The sequence below is a fragment of the Ptychodera flava genome, chromosome 22, assembly GCF_041260155.1.
Source record: "Ptychodera flava strain L36383 chromosome 22, AS_Pfla_20210202, whole genome shotgun sequence".
NCBI lineage: Eukaryota > Metazoa > Hemichordata > Enteropneusta > Ptychoderidae > Ptychodera > Ptychodera flava.
Window position 1 is genome coordinate 10,190,821 of NC_091949.1, and position 21,728 is coordinate 10,212,548.

A 21,728-nucleotide genomic window follows, 5' to 3' on the forward strand; every position below is an offset into this window, starting at 1 on the left:
ATTGAGTGCTTCTAAGGACAAAAAGTATATATCTCAAGAAGCACATCATAATTAGATCAGGGGGTGGGGGATGGTGTGGAGAGAGTGAGAGACATTGTTATGTTTAAAAGTAGGCATTTTACGTTTACCTTAATATAAATTGACAGCATTAAAAATGAGTTTGGCATGCAATATTCCCATATTTTCTGATTGAGTGCTTCTAAAGATACAAAATATATCGCTCAAGAAGCATGTCATAGAGGGAGGGGGAGAGATGTTGTTATGTAGAAAATGTAGGCATTCTGCGTTTACCTTAATAGAAACTGACAGCATTAAAAATGAGTTTAACATGCAATTTTCCTATATTTACTGATATTTACTGGTTGTGCTTCTAAAGGTACAAAACAAGTATCTCAAGAAGCACGTTCATCTTTGAAATGACATCCGCGTACGAGGATGCCTTACACGCATGCGCACACTTATGCTTTCCCCTGCTTCTAATCGTGCTTTTTGTACTTTTTTTGTAAACTTCCATTCCTGTGCAGCTGCATGTGTGCAAACATTTTCCTGCGTTCTTACGATCAAACCAACCGAAGTCGCTGCTTTTTACCCACTGTAACCTGATAATCATCTTAGCCTCTGGCCTATATTCTAGGTAGGTAGTCTTAACATTTTATAGTTCAACAACTTCTTCTGAGTAACATGTTTGGTTGTTCGGAGGGGAAGTTCACCAAGGCTGATTTTTTATTCCACATGGTATGTTCTCGCTTTAGGGTCGCTTATTCCAGAAAAGCCATTTCCCCCATTTGTAACTGGCGCGAAATCCACGGGTAGCGTAGAGTAACCGTGCTAAAACGGATAAAAATAGTGGCGGAAGATGCAGTTTTAGGTCTTCATCACCCCAAGCTGTGCTTCGTTGCATACACGTGCATAATGTTAATAGATATGCTAAAATACGCACAGCCGGGAGTGAATGTGGCGTTATGTGGACCGGGTAGTTTGTAAAAGTGTAGTTTATGCTACGTTCCGACCACAGTCGCTCGAGAGCTATTCAGCTCTGGGACTATTCGCTCCATAGACGAGTATACAGAAGCGAGTATTTCTCGCTTCTGTATACTCGTCTATGGGGCGAATAGTCCCAGAGCTGAATAGCTCTCGAGCGACTGTGGTTTCGACGTTCTGATACGTAGCCTTACCTTACCACGTAAGGCTACGTATCAGTACGTCAGAACGTAGCATTAACTCACAGCATAAACTACACTTTTACAAACTACCAGTTCCACATAAGAACTGTAAACTCAACACTGTACACAATCAAAAATAATATTCATGTAGGGCATGCTACTGCACATCCATGTAACATAAATTACTTTTTCAATTGAGTCAGCATTTACAAAAAGTCAGTAAAATAAAAAAAAATTATTCTGATCTACCAATTCTATTTCTGAAGCACATGTTACAGGGAACACACATTTTTTTATTTTGGCCTCATCACAGTTACCCTAAGGGACACTCATTGAGTCAAATGTTTGCCAAACCATAGATCATAGAGGAAACTTGCATGTAATAGTCTATGGTCAAATTGTCAAATATGCAGGTCAATAAGGGTTGTCATAATGCAGCCCTAAAACAGTTCTTAACATTATTTAGCCCCTTTGGGTTAGTATTGAAAGTAATTTTGTAGTGCCTGTCATTGCAGATCACTATGCCTTACAAGAAAGGTATTGGCAGAAAATTTAAAAATCAAGAAAGGAAGAAGGGGCTGGCTTCAAAATTGAAAAGGACCAAAGACAGAGCAGACAAAGAAGATTTGGGGATTCTGCAAGAATTTGCTGAAATTGCACTTTTGCATTCAAACAGCCCTCGAGAGACGGCAAATTATGAAGATGACCACACAACAACACCACAAGAACATGAGTCAACAACAACTCAAGAAACATCACTTCATGATCAAAATGATGATCAAATTACTCCCGACAAAGGCCATGACTTACCAGCATATCAACTGCCTAGCGAAAACTCTACTGTTCGAGAAGAAACAGGTGCCCAAACCACAATCCCGGTTTTAAATTACTCACTGCCACATACATCGATAAGAGAGGGCCTGTCAATGTGCTTTTTACCACCTGGTTGGATTTACCAGGCAGATGCCAATAGTATTCACCTGCTCTACATCATAAACGCATCAGTTTTGAAGAACATAACTGTCACTAGAGACTTGCTTTGGTCAGTCTCTGTATATAACGTGCAGTGTGAAAAGAAGAAAACGCTTTCAACAATGCCAAAAATAGTGAATTCTGTGTCTATGGTTCTGACCATCCTCGACAAAGTCCACCACGGCAGAGTGTGTATGGGAAATCCAGACCCCAAGTTTCTTGAACTGTCAAAGGCACGGCAGGGTACCTTCAAAAAAAGTGGAAGAGAAGAGGAAGTTGTCGGATATCAGCATGTGGCTCCGTTACCAAACAGAAGAGGGGAGATACTCGAAGCAACAATAAGATCAGCACAGTGCCAAATGCTATTAGACAATGACAAAGAAAGATGCGGTGATTGCAGTCAATTTAGAAACTCCTTATTTGCCATGCACCATAGATACAGAACCAAGAGAGAGACTGATGAAAGACAAAATAAAACAAAACACTCTAGTCATGTGCCATTGTCTGCACTTTCTCATGAGGAGCTGTATGAGAGAGTTCATGACATTATAAAGGAAAAGAGAAGAATTGAGAGGAGGGAGGAACGATTGAGGCAGAAACTGCAGGCCAGCATAGAGAAAAATGGCAGAGGGGAGATACTCGAAGCAACAATAAGATCAGCACAGTGCGGTGATTGCAGTCAATTTAGAAACTCCTTATTTGCCATGCACCATAGACACAGAACCAAGAGAGAGACTGATGGAAGACAAAATAAAACAAAACACTCCAGTAATGTGCCATTGTCTGCACTTTCTCATGAGGAGCTGTATGAGAGAACTCAAGACATAATAAGGGAAATGAGAAGAATTGAGATGAGAGAGGAACGATTGAGGCAGAAACTGCAGGCCAGCATAGAGAAAGATGGCATTGTTCTTGATCATGAACTTGCAGATGATTCCGAGAAAATGGTCACTGACTGTGAGGAATCTGGAGGGTCTATGGAGTTGCCAGTGTGGTATACAGATGTGAATGTGCCGAGATATGACCTCAGCTTGGATGGATGATTTTGTGAATTGAGGGAGTTCAAGTATTCTCTGGTTAATTTCAAAAGTAGAGCTATTTCAGTTTGATGGCTGTGAATGGGAAACAGCTCTATCAAGAGAGGCATAGAAGTGTTCAGTGCAAAGTAATTACTTTCTCTACAAGGACAGTTAACTTTGTTGTCGGACTAGCCCCAGTTGCTTGGCTTTTCTTAGCGACAGTTACTGGCTGGGGGGGGGTGGGGGCAGCAGGAGTACCCTATGATATATGCAACAGCCCAAACCACGCTACAGTCCGCTGAAGTTTATTCCTTCAATTTATTCGTCTCGATATTTATATGTCCACAGACTTGGATCAAGTCTACTCTGTTGTGTATTATCTAAAACATAATACAATGAATTAAAATAAATACCATGCAACATTCAAGGAAATAGTTGACAACCTTGAAACATTACTGAAGTAAGGCCATTTAAAGAAAATTCTTTGTTTGCCATCCTTGGATTTTTGAAAAACCTACCAGCCAGCCAGGAGATGAGACAAAAACAGACAAAAGACAAAAGTGTATTAACATGAGCTCAATTTTTATATGGTTTCCTTTTGAAATATAATATTTTTCTTTGAAATAGTGTTCACATTGTGTTTATTTTCTTAATTTCTGTGAACACCTACCAGCACACAGGCGGCAAACAAAGAATTTTATTTAAAGTGCCTAAAGATGAAAGTGGATGATGAAGAGATGCCACAAAATCTGATGATGTTTGAAGTCTGTTATCCTAAGACAGCAATCACTGCAGCTACACATTCCTGCCTGGTATGGCAGACATTTCGAAAGATTTCACAAACATCTAGGTGTGACATTTGGAAAGAATGTCAGATGCAAGTCCATTGAGCAAATGAATTTTCTGCTTTCTCTCCTACAACATGTCAACTTGCAATGCAGGTGAGGTCAGTGGAGTCCCAAGATATAGTAACATTGTAGTATTTGCAGCCACAGGCATGCACAGAATGGTCCCCCCCCAAAAAAATGGAGTTTTATTTCATATGTTGCAATGTGTTTTGCAATGTGAAATAAAGGTAAAAAACAGTGTACACCCCATATATCATACGGAATTATACTGCTGTGGCCTGGACTTAAGTACTCTCTCGCAGCCCCTCTTTTGCTATGCGACTCTATCTTTAACCATATGGTGATGTGCCCTCAACGGTCTTTCTAGCAAGCAATGCTCACCAAGGAATGCTCCGTTCAGCTCAACTGCAGAGGGCGCTTGCATGGTGTGTGGCATAGCGGTAAAGGGGCTGTGAGAGAGTCCAGAACTTGAGATGCATTTTAACAGACCACTTTCAAAATACAAATATCTTGCTCCCAAACAGTAATACTTTTAATAAAACACAACGGGGCAAACAATGCTTACACACAAATTGTGTGATTGATTTATTTGACACTGACAGACCACATGTACAACTCAAAATTTTGCATGGTGCCTTGTGGATTGAAAGGTGCATGTTACTTCACCTTCATTCCGGGAAATGTAAGGGTGCTTTCAAAGTTGCACAAGACATATAAACGTAAATAATGGACATTTCCATACACTATCATCTCTACAAGATAAAATTCAATCTGGAGGTCTGAGATTTAAGCCCTTTTAACATGATACGATTGTTGTAAAATAATTTAAAAGACTAGACTTCATAGAGTTGCGATTAACTGCTACAGTGCACACAGCTATCACGTGGGTGATCGCTGCTACACACAGATGGAAAAAATTCATTTTTGAATTTTAAGAGTTGTTTTGTAAGGGCAAATGAGTTAGTCGTTGTGTTATTCCTATACGCATACTGGTCACGAAATCTACTTAGTAGTTTCAAGTAGTTTCTTTACAACTTTTATGACCTGTACACAACAATACGTTGCCTACTTATCAAATTTTTGAAGTCTCACAACGTGAAAGAATTTGCCTTTGAGAAGAGAACACACAGAAAGATTTTCACTATGCAGACAACATATTCTTTCACATGGCTGTTTGAAATTCTTTCACAAATATTTGCATATTTCCCAACTTTTGCAAATATTTCTCATCAAATCATTTTGCATATGCGTTTCACCACCAGCAGTTGAGCTTATCACTGCATATACTGGGTAACTTCATACATTCTAAAATATACATCTACATAAAAAGACACGAACATCTCGGTTAATTAATGTGTACAGTAACCACGACTCACAAAACAGTATATTATACTGTAGAATACAATTATAATATATATTTCAGATAATAATCATATTTGTCATAATTTCTAACCCTATATATTGATTTGAGGACCTGAGTATGAACAGAAATGTTCAACTTCAACTACACATCTTTGCCTCTACCAAAGTCATCTACTGGTAATAGAAACTGTAGTTGGATGGGCTGAAAACTAACACAGCTATTGCCTAATGTGAGGTACAACTACAGATATTTTGTAATGATACATATATATTAGACATTGGATTGTCTAATATATATATATATATATATATATATATATATATATATATATATATATATATATATATATATATATATGAGAAAATCTAGAGATATACTGTAATTTTCAATATATCAAACATTGGATTGCCTATTGTATGTGCGCTTGTATCAGTGTTCTCCCAAGGATTTTCTGGTAGATTGGTGGCTAATTTGCATAACAATAATGCAACTGTTATGATAATGAGTTTCTCTTGTTTACCAAAAATTAAAGAGTGGCGGCCCCCATGATGGAATCTGGGGAAAACACTGATATATATATATATATATATATATATATATATATATATATATATATATATATATATATATATATATATATATATATATATATATATATATATATATATATATATATATATATATATGTGCACACATACATCAATGTGTTCGCTTTACTTATTACTATTTTCATTGAGTATCACAGCTGTTGTCAATGACAGACCATACACACCAGTCTACAGTCATGTTGAGATACTAAAATGTCACACACAGTTTAAATCTTCTTCTATGCACAGCATCTAAGATTTCAACATGTAAATGATGAAAGAATCTCATGGAATACAATCAAAAGTGACATATAATGATGAAAAGATTAGATATGTAATGGAGGCGCCTATTTCAAACCATTGTCAAGTTTAAAAAATGAATTTCTAGCGATACTGGAAGGCTGTACACGTCTGTTATTATTACAGCTGCAATTGAGGCCATGGTTTCCAAGGTTCTGTCCGACAGTTGCTATGCTTATGCAGTTGCTTGCAGTAGCCTATACCAACCTCAATCAGCATACTCATCAGTAGTATCATTAACATTTATATCAATGCCTGCATTCATGTATTAAAAAAAAACATGATCACGAATATGTATTGACTGCAGTGTTGGGTTCGCATTGACTTGTTAATTATACACTGAGAGCACAACACTGATTTTGAAATTTGATGGACAACCTAGGGGGCCTTGATCACCAATTCTTCATCTTTTTCACAGTGTTGAACATACATGTAATGTGGGACATGATAGATAGTCTATTAGAGGGTACAAGTGTATGGATAACTAATGGCACAAATGCAGAACACGTTTCTGAATTTTGCACTTTCAGTAGTAATTCACTTTTAAATTTGACAACAGCTGATATCATTTCAGATTTGAATCGATTTCAAAAGATGGAATCTTTTCTAACATAACAAAACAGAACAATGAGCACTGCTGATAATAATAATATCAATAAAGGTGTAATAGTACTTGGAGGATTATGGGAAGAAATGTGTGCATATTACAGTTGTGATGTCATATTATGGAAATCACACTCAAATGTACCGGTAGCTCTCTCACTTGACTCCATGGGTAATGGAACAAGGAAAGAAAAATGGAGGTCAAAAGCAATATAGGGTATTTTCATGCTGCTCCCTATGCTATAATAAGATTCATAAACAGAGACAATTCCCACACTTGTTTCCAAGTTGTTGTTTGCATATTTTCTACTCGGTATCATCACAACCACATATTATGACATCACAACTGTATGGGGTACCGGTCTTAGCCACAGACTTGATAAACAGTCACAGGTAAACACAGGAACTAATTGCTCTTAAAAATATATATTTCATTTTCTTTGCTATATTCTTTCTGAAGTGTGTCAAACTTTCAGACACAGGAAAACTGGCTTGTTGAACACCAGCAACATGATAGCACTAACTTTGGCTTCATTGTTACTTTACGATTACTTCAAGGTAGTGTGCACCTCAAGACTGAAAGATTTATGCTTTCACTCTAACTTTCTTCGAGGAGACTTTAAACTCTCTTTAAAAATCAAGAATTTCAATAGTCACCATGTAGGTTTTGATTGTTAGAAACAAACTGCCTAAAATATACTGATATTCATAATTCCAAATGGCCGCTATGCCTTTCGAACTCTACGGTGAAAAATTATTTTTGATTTTTCACAAAAACAAGATGGTAAAAACTTCATTTATAGTTTCAAAATGAGGTCACAGAAAACGTATCCCGGCAACATCAGAGTTTGAAAGTGTCCATCTTGATGTGCATTCTACCTTAAACAAATAATTTGCAAGACTATGAGTTTGTAGTACAAGAGTTCTTTTGAATAAAGAAAAGGAGTTTTACAACAAAGTTTACTGTAAATGTGATTTTCGTATTTTGTGGAATTTCAAGTGGCCTTGCAGCTTGTATAGATACCTGTTTTCTAGTTTTTTAGGCATACCGTCATTGCACCAATCTGTGCTTGGTAAATGAGTTCAGTAAATTAGAATTCTCTTGAATATATTAAAGTACCCTTTTAATGTGACTTTGTTGGTGAGAAATATGTATTCATGACAAGCCAGTTTTCTTAATAAATAAATTTCCCATATCATGATATGAATCTGCTGCCACTGTTAGAATTCTGTCTCTCATAAAACAACTTAAATATCTGTCTCAGTAGAGATGGTGCGATTTTAGGTTCTAAAAAGCGATAAGAAACATTTGACCTGTGTGTTCCTATTCAATGTGACCTTGAACGTTAACTGCAAAGGTTGTTTTGATGTTACCACTAGTCCTCAACATAGCTTCACGGTGTGACTGTATACAATGAATGCGATCACAATAGACATGTGAGTGAGTCACCTCACTAAGCTATGGTAATTAGCATTTCATACAGCTACTGTTCTAGAGTATGGTACACAGAGGGACAAATTTATTTAATGTGGTGGTCCCTGAACCAAGGTACGTGCATACCGTAAAGTCTAATCTCCTATAAATCCTTGAATTTCTTTATCATACAAGTGTGCTTGTACTCTTTGAAGCTGTCATATCAGGTCAGTGCAATGGATAAATCAGGAATTTTAGTGCCAAATAGTCTGTGCTACACTTTGGACCAATGGCTTTACTCATCCCTGCATGTAACCATGCACATTTCCAAAATTTCAATTTTAGTAGGACAGTAATGATAGGGCCTGAACAAAACACAGAAAATGTTTAGCCCATCAAAAGTGAAAAAGAAAGACAGCATGGTTCCTATGACGACAAAATTCCACCAGTGGCAGTCATGACATTCTTAATAATACCCTTTGTCTTCCAGCAAAGCTTGTATCCAATTACTCGTTTCTTCTGAGGTGAGAGTGAAGTTACATATAGTAGCAGTGGAATATTCTGATACTTCGCATAGATCTTCCGCAGAAATAAAACCACTGGCTTCTACACGGACTAAATACTTGCCAGGGGCCAGAAGTCTCCAGTAATCACCGTCTTCAGCTGAAAGTTTTGTAAATGAACAAATTTGAAAATAAATTTGCACTGAATTAATCTGAAAATATCATGTAAGACAGCTTCGCATGCATGTTATGAACACTGTGCTATAACTCATTGGTTAAACTTTACAAAACTCTGAGGAAAGTTGATTTTGTTCAGCATAATTCCATACTATGCAAGTTAACTACTCCTTCTATCTTCAAGAGTTTACTCCAAACTTCCCTAATGCTGTGACATACTTAGACACACCAGTTTATCAAATACCTAAACATTATTGCTGTCATCAAAGCTGTAAAGGAGTCAGAGGTCAAAACTAGATTCTTTCTGAGTATTTGGTATGCACTATCACCCAGCAATACTGTAACAGGTGTCACACCATGGTAAAATCACAAAGTCTATGTGTTATTCTGTAGAAAAATTGATATTGTTGAAATGAATTTGAATCCTGATTATGACAGACTCTGATGATTTAACGATATGACTGTGTTGGTTATGAATACACTGTCTTACTTCCTGCCATTGTGCCTACTTTGTTCACTATCCCAGTCAGTATACTATGGTGGAGAGCCAATAGACCAAACTTGGCTGAGAAACAGCCTTGATTCAGAAGCACAAATCCTAAGCCGTGAGTTTCTATTCTACATCGTCTGCTGAAGAGATAAAAACTAAAATCATACCTGTAGTGACATCATGGTTGATGTAATGTTGTTTACCATCTTCCGATAACTTGGCTACTTTGATCACTGCGTCATAAATGCCATTACCTTTTTCATCCGTCACCATACCCTTGATACCAATGTGTACCTTTGAAATGCACAAAAAAGTTATCAGGTAAGTATCACTCCATAACGAAACATAGGGCCAAAGTCCCTGAAGCTACTATAGACATGGATACAAAATTAAGTATTTCCTGACTGTATGAAATTATCTCACTAAGGTCATCCTAGGGACCTGTAAACCAAATATTAAAGCTATCTGACCAGCGGTTTTGAAAAAACAAGCGACTCAACAGTTGACAGAGCTCTGCTGTGTTATGTAGAGAATAACCTTTTGTGACACATGTATTGATGAAGAAGGTGGATATCTTTGATAGCTCATTTCAGGATGGCCTGACCAAAAATGGAAAAAAAATTCCGTAAAAATACAGATTTGCATATTTCATCACAATTTTAACAAATCTAAGTTGGGTTATCCCTAGGGACCTGTATACCAAATAACAAAGCTGTTTGACCAGCGGTTATGAAGAAGAAGATTTTTTACCAAAAACGCCTTTTTGGTGCTAATTTGCATATTTTCAACAATATCAAAAATTAATAAAAAGAGTTTCTCAAAATCATAATTTATCCACACAACAAATATCAAATCAGTAAGTACTGCAGTTCTCAAGATATTTGAGTGGACGGACGCCTCACAAACGGACATATATACATACATACATGCATACATACATACTGACAGTGCACGCCAGACAGATACCCTCCCAATAGCTTCTATAGACTATATTAGTCTATAGTAGCTAATAAACGAGAGTTAATTACATTCTAATTAAAGTAAACAAGACTTGCTTAAATCAAGATTTTCGTCATAAAAAACAGCATATCTGTCAGGTTATGAAGTTTTTTTTTATCAGAATTTTCATCCTATTAGCAAATTTTAACTTTCAAATTAACATTGTCAGTAAGTTCTGTTGAATAAGTTGAGACTGTATGTATTCAGAGAAAGCACACTGAAGAGACAAATGTTTGAAACTTAAGAAGTTCAAGGTCATCAAAAGCATCATGTAACACTTTCATTGCACTGTTTACACAGATTGCATAATTGCTATAAATAGCACATGAGGAATCTTACAGCCCAGCTTTACCATAAAAACCCTATCACTTTGACCACTCTTTTAATTGACCACTCTATTTTTTCCTCAAAAAGTAATTTTATTTTATCCTTACCAAGTCAACCATGAATGGAAATTAGAACTTTCTCTATCTCTATTTATTTGACCAACCTATCATGACAAACAATTATGAGCAATTTCTTTTAGATAACATAAAGGGCACAATATTTGACGGTTCAGAATATGTCAACGTTGGGTTTCAGGAAAGTTGCCTTTACATGTTTTAATCCTCCAAGATGGTAAGCATTTCACTGTGAACTGTCAAAACAGTTGAACTTTCTGATAATTCTACATTAAAATTATTTTGGCTTTGATGATTTCCTAATTAATTCAATTATTTAAAATCATATTAATTATTTTTTCTGGATGAATTGATAGGGTTTATACAGTACAAGAGTTACATACAATGTAAGTCAAATTTTGATCAAAAATGACAAAAAAATTCCTTAAAAATACAGATTTGCATATTTCATCATAATTTGAACAAATCTAAGTTGGGTTGTCCCTAGGGACCTGTATACCAAATAACAAAGCTGTTTGACCAGCGGTTATGAAGAAGAAGATTTTTTACCAAAAACACCTTTTTTGGCATTAATTTGCCTATTTTCGACAAAATCAAAAAATTAAAAAAATAGTTTCTCAAAATCATATTTTTCATCTACACAACAAATATCAAATCAGTATGTACTGGGGTTCTCAAGATATTTGAGTGGACGGACGCCTCACAAACGGACATACATACATACATACATACATACAGACTGACGACGGACGCCGGACGGATACCCATCCCAATAGCTTCTATAGACTATAGTCTATAGTAGCTAAAAATGAACAGCCATCTTTTTTTCACCAGCAGGAGATACAATCATTAAATTTCACTGATGATTTTGTCTGATTTGTGTGCATGACAAACATACTACATTCTTCTGCATTTGGTTGGTCTTAGAACTTAATTAAATCACTCACGGTAGACTTAAAGCCTCGAGGACAGATATTCGGACTCTCAGACTTTTACAATTCCTTTCTTAACTACCACTTGTGGGGATTCATTTTACAGCTCTCTGTGCAATAAAATGTTCAATGTCTTAGCTTTCCAAAAATCGAAAATTTTAATTTCCCCCATAGAGGTAACACGCTGCTAGGGATGGCGGCCATTTTGAATTTCAAATATCGGTAAATCATGGGTAATTTGTTTCTCTAGTACCCAAATTTGCACGGTGACCCCCGATTTTCAATCTTGATTTTGAAAGAGAATGGTTGACATATTCCTTTAGGAAAGTTTGAGAAACAAATCAAGTCTTTCATTTTCGAGGCGCATACTACCTGAAGTTCATAAATCTCAGTCTTATGATTCCATGTCTTATCAATCAGTGTGGATATTCAATCAGTGTGGATATTCAATCAGTGTGGATATTCAATCAATGTGGATATGCCTCCAGATATGTTTGGGGTGACAAAACGAACTTTACTAAGTCAATTACTGTAAATCTTCCCTTTCAGTCACTTCATTTGAAATTTGAAGCATAAATTGTAGTCGTATCCTTTCAGAGCTGTATATTCATATTCAAGCTTGACACAGAGTTCCTACGATAATGCCATATTCTTCTTTAAATATCTACCAGATAACAACTTACCATGGCCATAAAATTCAGCAATGATAGTTTATTATCTTGCCAGAAACCTTCCAGCTTGTCAGCTGGGGGAAACTTTTCACATCCGATCTCCAGGGTGACTTCAAAACAGTTGGTTGCGAGGTAGTTGTAATCTTGCATTCCTAGAAAACACACAAACAACAAAACACAAAATGAAATAACATATATTCAAGTAACAAGTGTTAACAGATTGTAATACCATTGTTTGATTGGTGATTTGTGTACTTGGAAGCTTGACCTATGATTGGTCATCACACTATGATCACTGAGATGCTGTTGAACTTCCCACAGTACAATACAATGATCTTGGCATCCTTGAGATATTCCCTTGATTTAAATAAAACAATAATTGCCTCATCTAATGCTTGACAAGATGGATCACACGTATAGACCACACCTGTACCATGATTTGATATTGAAAACAGTCTACAACATAGTGTAATGCCACACCGACGAGAATATTCAATGCATTAAAATCCATTTATAGATGCATTGACATCAGTATTATATTCAAATTCAAAAACATTAAGTTGATGATTAATACAATTCAAATAAACTTTTATGAAAAACTCCTCCCAATGGCGTTGATTCAGCGCCCTCTATAGACCACACAAATGTTTAACAAATCATATAATTTATGGGATTAGTTCAGTTTATGCATAAGATAACGCTTCATTTTTGTGCTTGATGCATTTGTACATGTATAATTTCATATTTTCTGAGGTACATACAAATATAAATCATGTACATTGAAATCTTGGAGTCTCTTTCACTCTGTTTAGTGGTATAGTCATTATTGGATACAATCATTCAAGGTACATAAAGATATTATAACTGCAAGGATTGTTTTTGTTGAAAGTTTCCCAGTGTGTAAAGAACAATTTGAATCTTAAGGTAGACTGCAACTTAGAGACACATATTTGGACCCTGAAATTTTCATAATTTTTTTCTGATCTACCAGTTGTTTGGGCTCATATTAAAACTTTTGGAGTAAGAAAATTTTCCAATCTTGTGTTTTTCGAAAATCAAAAATTTTATTTTTCTCCCAACTGTTAACACAGGGATGGTGGCCATTTTGAATATCAGACATCAGTTAATGTTGAATATTTTGTTTCTCTGGTACCAAATTTTGCATAGACAGCCTTGATTTTTTTTGTTGACTTACTGAAAGAATGGTTGAAAGTTTCATTTATAGGAAAGTTTGAGCAAACGTTAAAGTCTTTTACTTTCTACCTTAAAACAAACTTTTGCTAATATGCCCCTAAGCTTTTTATTTTTATTTGAAATGATCAAACTGTAACTAGTCTACTGTGAAGTACAACTTGACTGATGTCGAGACATAGACTGAATCTAAGGCCAGTGAACTGCAGTGAGTGATGTCATGACTTTCCAGTTTTATCCACTGACATAAAATATTAAGAGCAGCATGCATATACTGTATAATGTCTAGACTGCCAACATTTATATAAACACAAGTTGACATGTGATAGCAAAAAACTCTCTGCATTGATTACAAAATAAACACTTTGCAGATTAAAGTACTTCAGTGCCTGCTTAGCATGTAACATGATATCACCACCAGCAGCTTTCTTAATGTGCTTTCCAAACAATACTGGCCCTACCACAGTGTGATGAAGAGAACGTGCCTTCACTACAGCAAATGAAAATGATTTTATTTACTTTTCATCATAACAATTTAGCAATGCAAATCCAGCTAAATTTTATTTAAGCCGTAGTTACATGTGTACCTCTGTTTGTGGAACAGCCAAGCAATAAGTTCAGAGTAAAATGTTATTAGAAAATGATAGATATAGCTGCACTTGGTTTTAAAGTAGAAAATTTAGCGTTTCCATGTGATTGACACACAAAGACATATACACTCTATCTTGGCTTTTTCTAAAGAAACATTAAAGTGCTCTATTTGACAGACAAATAAACAAACTAGCTTCCTGGCCTCTACAGAACAGAGTGAGACTAGTTTAATATAATGATAACAAAGTGGCATGAGGTCAGTCAAGGTCAGGGGGGGGTGGTGATACCCTGGAAGAGCATGGAAGCTGGTCATTACTTTACCGCTGATGAAACATGTGCACATTTAGATTTGTTTACTGGTCAAAACCTGTACCTGTGATTTCAAGCCATTCAACTAAGTCTCACCAAGTATTATTGCAAAGGGCCGCACCGAGTCATTGTAAATTCCTGTATGGGTCAATTTAGGTGCCATTATTTTCAAAACGAAAATCACTCATCACTTTTTGGAATGGCATGATGTAGAAACACAAAACATTTATGTGTACACATATATATCTATTGAATATTTTTATTGATCGCCATTATTGGCTGCAACAGACTGAAAAGTCTGGCAAAATGGTGCTTTTCCAAGAAACATTATACATGTATCCATATTTTGACAAACAACAGCTGTTCAAGTGGGAAATATTTCTAGCAGATGAACATTACCAGTAAATGACAAAACTTGTCCAGTGACCGCTGTGAATACCAGAAATTAAAATCAATGTCTGCAAATACAGTACGGAAAACACTAAGAAAAATAATTCCATAAATCAACACTCTTTGATGCAGTACATGTAACTAGATGCTGCAGGTTGTGTTTCATACAAGCAAAGTCTGTCCAGAAATAGACCTTAGAAAGTTTGTGATGAGGAGACCATCAAATGTTTGTTATGAGACACATGACTGTTGACCTATGATTTCAAATAAATAGACATTTAAAGTAAATAATTTACTCTAATACTACATTCACACTACAGAGTTCAGGTTGCCTCTGAGGTGTGTGGCCCGGGTTTTAAAGGGCCAAATGTTAATACCATGCTGGGTTGACTCTGGAACCCTGGGCCATCCTAGTTTATGTTAGATCTAAAGGAGTGGGCTCAGAGTTGACAGAAATTGTGACCGCAGGCCCAAATTGTGCGTGTGAAAAGATGCAAAGGCAGACTGTAGTTGCATTCAAAATCAGATTCACTTTTTTGATGGATTAAGGTAGAATGCACCTCGGGGACAGATATTTGGACTGTCAAACTTTTATAGTTCTTTTCTGATCTACCACTTATGGGGGCTCATATTAAATCTTTAGTGTAAGAAAAATTTTCACCATCTCATATATTCAAAAATCCCAATTTCATTTTGCTCGATTGAGTTAACACAGGGGTAGCAGCCATTTTGAATTTCAAATATCGGTAATCTTGGGTCATTTGTTTCTCTTGTACCAAAATTTGCACAGTGACCCCTGATTTTTATTGTTGATTATGAAAATGAATGGTTGAAAGATTCCTTGAGGAAAGTTTGAGCAAAAGGCTTTCATTTTTGAGGCGCATCCTACCTGAACATTGTGTTTGAGTATCCAGGTATGCACACTTACCACCAGGGACTGGATACCAATCGGCTCCATTTGTAATTCCATCTTCAAACTTGTCCTGTTCAGTGTTATCACATGTCGGACGATCCGGATCTGACATTTCCCCGTGCACTGTGGAATATGCCAGTGCTAATTCCTGGAACGTTTCATCGTCCGGACATTTCTGGTAGTGAGCTTTTCCGTCGACGCTGGAATCGTAGGGGTAGTTGGCAACAAGATCGCCGCCGTGTATGTTTGCCGATAGTACGAACGTATACTGCATGAACCATTTCATCACAACAATTGTTTCTGGTTCAAGCTGAGAAATGAGAAGATCACAGGATATGAAATGAAAAGTACATTATAACTCTAGTCAAATTTCATGTAAATAAATTGACGGTGCACCATTAACAGGCAAAAGTATAGTGTCCAATCTCAGCCAATTGGTTGGTGTGGCACTGACTTATAAAATGAAGATGTTTCAGGACATTGTGAATTCAAGCTCTTGGATCTGCTCAGCCCGGATTAATTGATCAAAATATATGTATGATGCATTTTTAACTTATGAATGTAAGATCCTGTCATATGTTCCGGAGAACATATTGCCACTATTGCAAGTTCAGATCAGATATGGTAGTCTGCACTGCATTTAAGGCACCATTTTGTGGAAAAAATGCGCACCAGATTGCAGACGTTATGAACTTGAAAATTTGATTTACAATTTTGTGGCATGAAGAAAATCATACAGAATTTGTTAATTAAGGCATTAAGTTGTATTTTTTCCCCAAATTATAGAAAACCCTTGAGTTGCCTATCACTGCATGTTCCTCATTCTTGTAACAACTATATACCAACTACGAAATTGATAATTCCATTTTACTCAAAGAAGATATACACATAATGATACAATCATATACATGTAAATTTTACAATGGATATTGTACAGTAGACCAAGTTTAACGCAATATTTCTGCAAGATGATAAGATTCTGGCCAGGCATACAGAAAGGATTTCCCACATTAGAAAAGTATACCATAACCAGCCTGTCATTGAACAATTGAGTATTCCAGTTATTCACTTTTTATACAATGGATCATCTTCTTTGCTTGTACATGTATATTACAGCCAAGGTTCTATCTATGTACATAAAGAGCAATGAACAGGATCTATTTTGTACATAACAGCTACACATTGTTACAAAATACATTGCTGGCCGTGGCTTGGCCCTAAATATTCATTTAGACAGTCCTGTACTCAACTCAACATTACGTGAAAGATCTGTATTGAAACTGTCACTGCAGATCTCATATGCTACCAATTCATAACACTGCTAAATCTCTGTGTTTCTTCCATCAACCTACGAGAAAAGTCAAGAGTTTTTCCTCCCATGGCTTCCTCACTTGACTGAACAGACAGAGAGGGAATTCCCCCCGTCAAGTTGAAAATTTTGACCATTTGCACATGATTTTCTCTCATAAAACTCCTGAAAACACACGGCATAATTGCACCGAATGGTACAACAAAGAATGTCAGTATTTTGGAAAGCTTGGGTGTAATTGGCCAGCTAATCTTTTGGTAATCTTTGTATTTCACGTACACGTACATTTGTACAACAAAAGAATGCCTATATTTGGAGAGTCTTGGTTTAGTTTGCCAGCTAAATCTTTTGGCAGCTCTTTGTGTATTTCTTTTTGTACCTTTTTGTACCATGTAACAAAAAGTGCCTCTATTTTGAAAGCCAGGGAGAACAATTTGCCAGAAAATCTGTCTGCAATCTTCCTACTTTCCACATTGTATTCCTGAAAGCTTTATACTCAGCATTCATCCTGAGGAGTTTGCTCAGCTATTGCGTCAATGCAGGTCTTTATCTTTTGAGAGTTGATCTACTTTTACATGGCAATGATATTTCTCCAAAGCATTCCATCCTTTGCTTCTCAAGTTGCCTACATTTATGGTTTAAGCCCGTCAAGTCTCCACCCCTTACAGTGTTTTCTTGTGCCTTACCATGAACTGTATTGTTTGACAACATTCAAATCTAAAATAACATTTTACAAATTTGAGTGTTTTTAAAATGAGATTTTGTCGAGATCTTTCTGATTATTACTGCTCTGGTGTTTTTGGTTCAAGGCAGAAAATGGTGCATCTTTCATAAAATGGAAGGCATGAAGATTTCATGATAGCAGTACACAGTAAATTTCTCCATGTTTTTGTTAAATTTTATATTTGATATGTTTGCTCAATCAACGGTTAATATATAGGATTCCAGTGACATTCCATATGTCCAATGTGGATTGAGTATGAAAGGTATAATTCTGCGCAACTAGCTGTGTACCCTGCAAAACAGCAGCAAGAAGAATGTCATACCAATACAGTCAAGAGCTGCAATACATGTATTGCGAAAACCTATGCATGTCTGGTACAAGATGAGACTGCTGCAATAACAGCAACAAAACACTCTGTCAAAAATTTGCATCACAAACACTGACACAGCTGCAAACTAGCCTTTACATTGCTGCAAGTTAGCAGTAGGGCAGCGAAGCAAAGCTGGAAATTTTCGCAAGGCAGAATTCTGTAGCTTACAAGAAGTAATAACTTTGAATGCTGGCCTGATTTGGCCTGACCTGTACTTCATGAGTATCTCACTTACAATTTTAGTTTGCTCCTTTCCATTTCCAAATCGTTTTTTCCAGAGATAATATTTGTCCAATAATACAATGTTCCAATGCCATGTGTTCACAATTTACATGAAAGCTCATAAATTATACATCAGACGGCAACATTTGACCTCATGAACTCAATACGTAATTCTTTTTTAACAGTTATTAAAAAGATTTATGTTCCTACAGTAAAGCAACACTATACATTCGTTTTAACAATGTTACGTTCACTAAAACCTTATGGAACACACAATGCAGGTTTGTACTTGCTATTTAACCCTTTGATAGTGCTGTATTTTTTTCCCACCTAAATTTTAGTGCAACAGTTTACAAATTTTTATGAATTTTTTTGAAATTGTTTTTTGGACTAAAGGGACATGACTTTTCATTGACTTCATTTTTAAATTAAAATTTTGGGGAAATCTGAAAACAAATTGTCTGGAACTGAAAAAAATTTGTCTGTGATAACATTTTACAAAGGCAACAAATATTGTCTTTGACACTCAAAGGGTTAAGTATCGTATTTGTTCACTTTCATGTAAGGGCCAGAAGCTGTAACTTTTGATGTAAAGTCGCTATTTTCGTTTTTAATTTTAACTGCAGTTTCTTGTTCTACTTCCCAAAGCACGTTGAGATACACAGTACTCAACTTGTAAGCCCAACCTGTACGTGGGTATTGACTGCATTCTTCTTGTTGACAAGTGAATTCTGGTCTGGATTATAGAATTACAATGTAAACAAATAACAGTCCATAACACATTTTGACACTGCAGTTGCAAACTAAATAGTTGGTATTTCAATATGCTTTGGGAAGTAGAACTGGAACTTGTTATTGACATACAAAACAAAAATACTGATAACAAGTCATCGTTGATGACACAGTCCCCACTTGTTAATGGGTACTTTGATTACAGGTCCTCAGAGAGGATAGAGTCCTCTTCATTAGGTCTGTGATAAAAATACTTTTGAATATATTCGCTTGATACATGTCTGTGCTGTAGTTCAGGACATGAAAAAATCGTCATAAAATGGCCACATGGCGGCCTTATTGGATCGTATCACAGAACAAATCTATGTGCATATGTATGACAGACATCCAGCTCTGTGGGTTTGCTCAGAATTAGAGATACGCATAATTAATGAGGTACAGCAGGGCTCGAACTTAACGGTTGCCCGCTTGCCCGGGGCAAGTAAAACCTGACATCGGGCTGGTAAAAATAAATTACACTTGCCCGGTCGGGCAAGTGATAGACTTTGATAAAATTTACATGTTCTGGGAATAAAAAACTCAAGATTTTGTTAAACAATGTTCGCTGTTTCAAGTCACTGAAGCGGGTATCACAACCGACAAGCTGGACGTCAACATTCAGCGAGTAATATTCAGCTGTTGTCTTTCCTCCCTCGGGAAGTGTAATCTCACTTGCTTGTCGCTAGTGACTCCAAGGGGGTGTTGGTCAGTAATTTCAAGAGCCACTTTGCACGCGGTAACCTGACTGAGACAACGCAGACTGTACGTCTTAGCGAAGCAAACCACCCTGTTTTCATGTAAATTTTTGAAATCTACGCCTGACAAAGTCACAGATTCCGGAACACGATCTGTGACAGGGGATACAGTACACGTTCAACTGGCCAGCCACTCAGAAATCGACGGTGATAAAGCTATAGCGCGGTCGCAGCATCGAGTTCAGTGGAAAGTTAAGTGAAGAAGCAGAAGTGCGACATATATGAAAGGAAACGACAACGGAAGTTTCAAAACTTATGGAAAAGAGATTTGCTGATGCGAATATCGATTGATGGGCCACCCCTTCAACTGTATGACCCCAATCCTACACTAGAATATTGGTAGACGAGTGGGCAGAGATCACGAAGACCAACACTAATGGATCGTAACAATTAACGCGATTATCAATACAGACAAAACAGAACCTGCATTGATATGATGCCGTCAGCCACATTTTGAAATTGCTTGGTCTTCGTGATCTCTGCCCAAACAATGTAAACAGACAAAAAAATCGGGCAAGTGAGTTTGTTCCTCGGGCAAGTAAAATTTCTGGAAACTTGCCCACAGGGCAAGTAGGTAAAAAAGTTAAGTTCGAGCCCTGTACAGTATGAAGCATCATAAGGTCTCCCATCATACCATATATGAAGGGTGTACAACTTGTGGTTACTGAGTTATGGACAAATATGTAGATTTGAGGTCAAAGGTCATTGAGGTCACGTGACATTTTGTCAAAATAATTGTATTGCTAAGTTATCCCTATATACCAAAAATCAGACCTATAGCTCTATTGACTCGCTCAAAATTAGACATGCACATAATTAATGAGGTACAATATGTGGCGTCATAAGGTGTCCCATCATACCATATATGAAGGGTGTAGCACTTGTGGTTACTGAGTTATGGACAAATATGTATATTTGAGGTCAAAGGTCACCGAGGTCACATGACATTTTGTCAAAAAAATTGTATTGCTAAGTTATCCCTATATACCAAAAATCAGACCTCTAGCTCTATTGGCTTGCTCAAAATTAGATATGTGCATAATTAATGAGGTATAATATGATGCGTCATAAGCTGTGCCATCATACCATACATGAAGGGTAGTAGCACTTGTGGTGGTAACTGAGTTATGGACAAATATGTATATTTGAGGTCAAAGGTCACCGAGGTCACGTGACATTTTGAAAAAAAAATAGTATTGCTAAGTTATCCCTATATACCAAAAATCAGACCTCTAGCTCTATTGGTTCGCTCAAAATTAGATATGTGCATAATTAATGAGGTACAATATGTGGTGTCATAAGCTGTCCCATCATACCATATATGAAGGGTGTAGCACTTGTGGTTACCGAGTTATGGACATATATATATATATATATATATATATATATATATATATATATATATATATATATATATATATATATATATATATATATATATATATATATATATATATATATATATATATTTGAGGTCAAAGGTCACCAAGGTCACATGACATTTTGTCAAAATATCTGAGATATCTGCGTGAACGGATGGACATGACCCCATCTATAAGCCCCCTGGACTTCATCAGTGGGGACTAAAAACTGTGTCACTGCATCCTTTTTGCAATATGAATACGATGAGAAACTAAATTTTTATTTTTCTTGGCCTTATACATGGGAGTCTATGGACTGCCTTATACATGGGAGTCTATGGACTGCCTTATACATGGGAGTCTATGGAGACTGCCTTATA

At 36.4% G+C, this 21,728-nt stretch overlaps 2 protein-coding genes across 2 annotated transcripts in view; one reads left to right on the forward strand and one right to left on the reverse strand.

The window, feature by feature from the left end:
* The first annotated feature begins 494 nt into the window (after positions 1-494).
* Positions 495-3,348, forward strand: LOC139122644 (uncharacterized). The gene is made up of 2 exons (XM_070688226.1): positions 495-634; positions 1,679-3,348. The coding sequence occupies exon 2, from the start codon at positions 1,685-1,687 to the stop codon at positions 3,176-3,178; it is 1,494 nt and encodes a 497-aa protein (XP_070544327.1). The 5' UTR covers positions 495-634; positions 1,679-1,684; the 3' UTR covers positions 3,179-3,348.
* A 3,222-nt stretch (positions 3,349-6,570) lies between these two features.
* Positions 6,571-21,728, reverse strand: part of LOC139122645 (carboxypeptidase E-like) — a 29,379-nt gene continuing 14,221 nt past the window's right edge. Inside the window, exons 4-7 of the mRNA XM_070688227.1 lie at positions 15,852-16,146; positions 12,455-12,594; positions 9,607-9,733; positions 6,571-8,932 (exon numbers count right to left, since the gene is read on the reverse strand). Coding sequence (XP_070544328.1) covers positions 8,736-8,932; positions 9,607-9,733; positions 12,455-12,594; positions 15,852-16,146 — 759 coding nt within the window. The 3' untranslated portion in view covers positions 6,571-8,735. The remainder of the gene's footprint in view (positions 8,933-9,606; positions 9,734-12,454; positions 12,595-15,851; positions 16,147-21,728) is intronic.

What these genes read in the sequence shown, in the direction of transcription:
- LOC139122644 (XM_070688226.1), top strand. Translation starts at nt 1,685, where the DNA reads ATGCCTTACAAGAAAGGTATTGGCAGAAAATTTAAAAATCAAGAAAGG.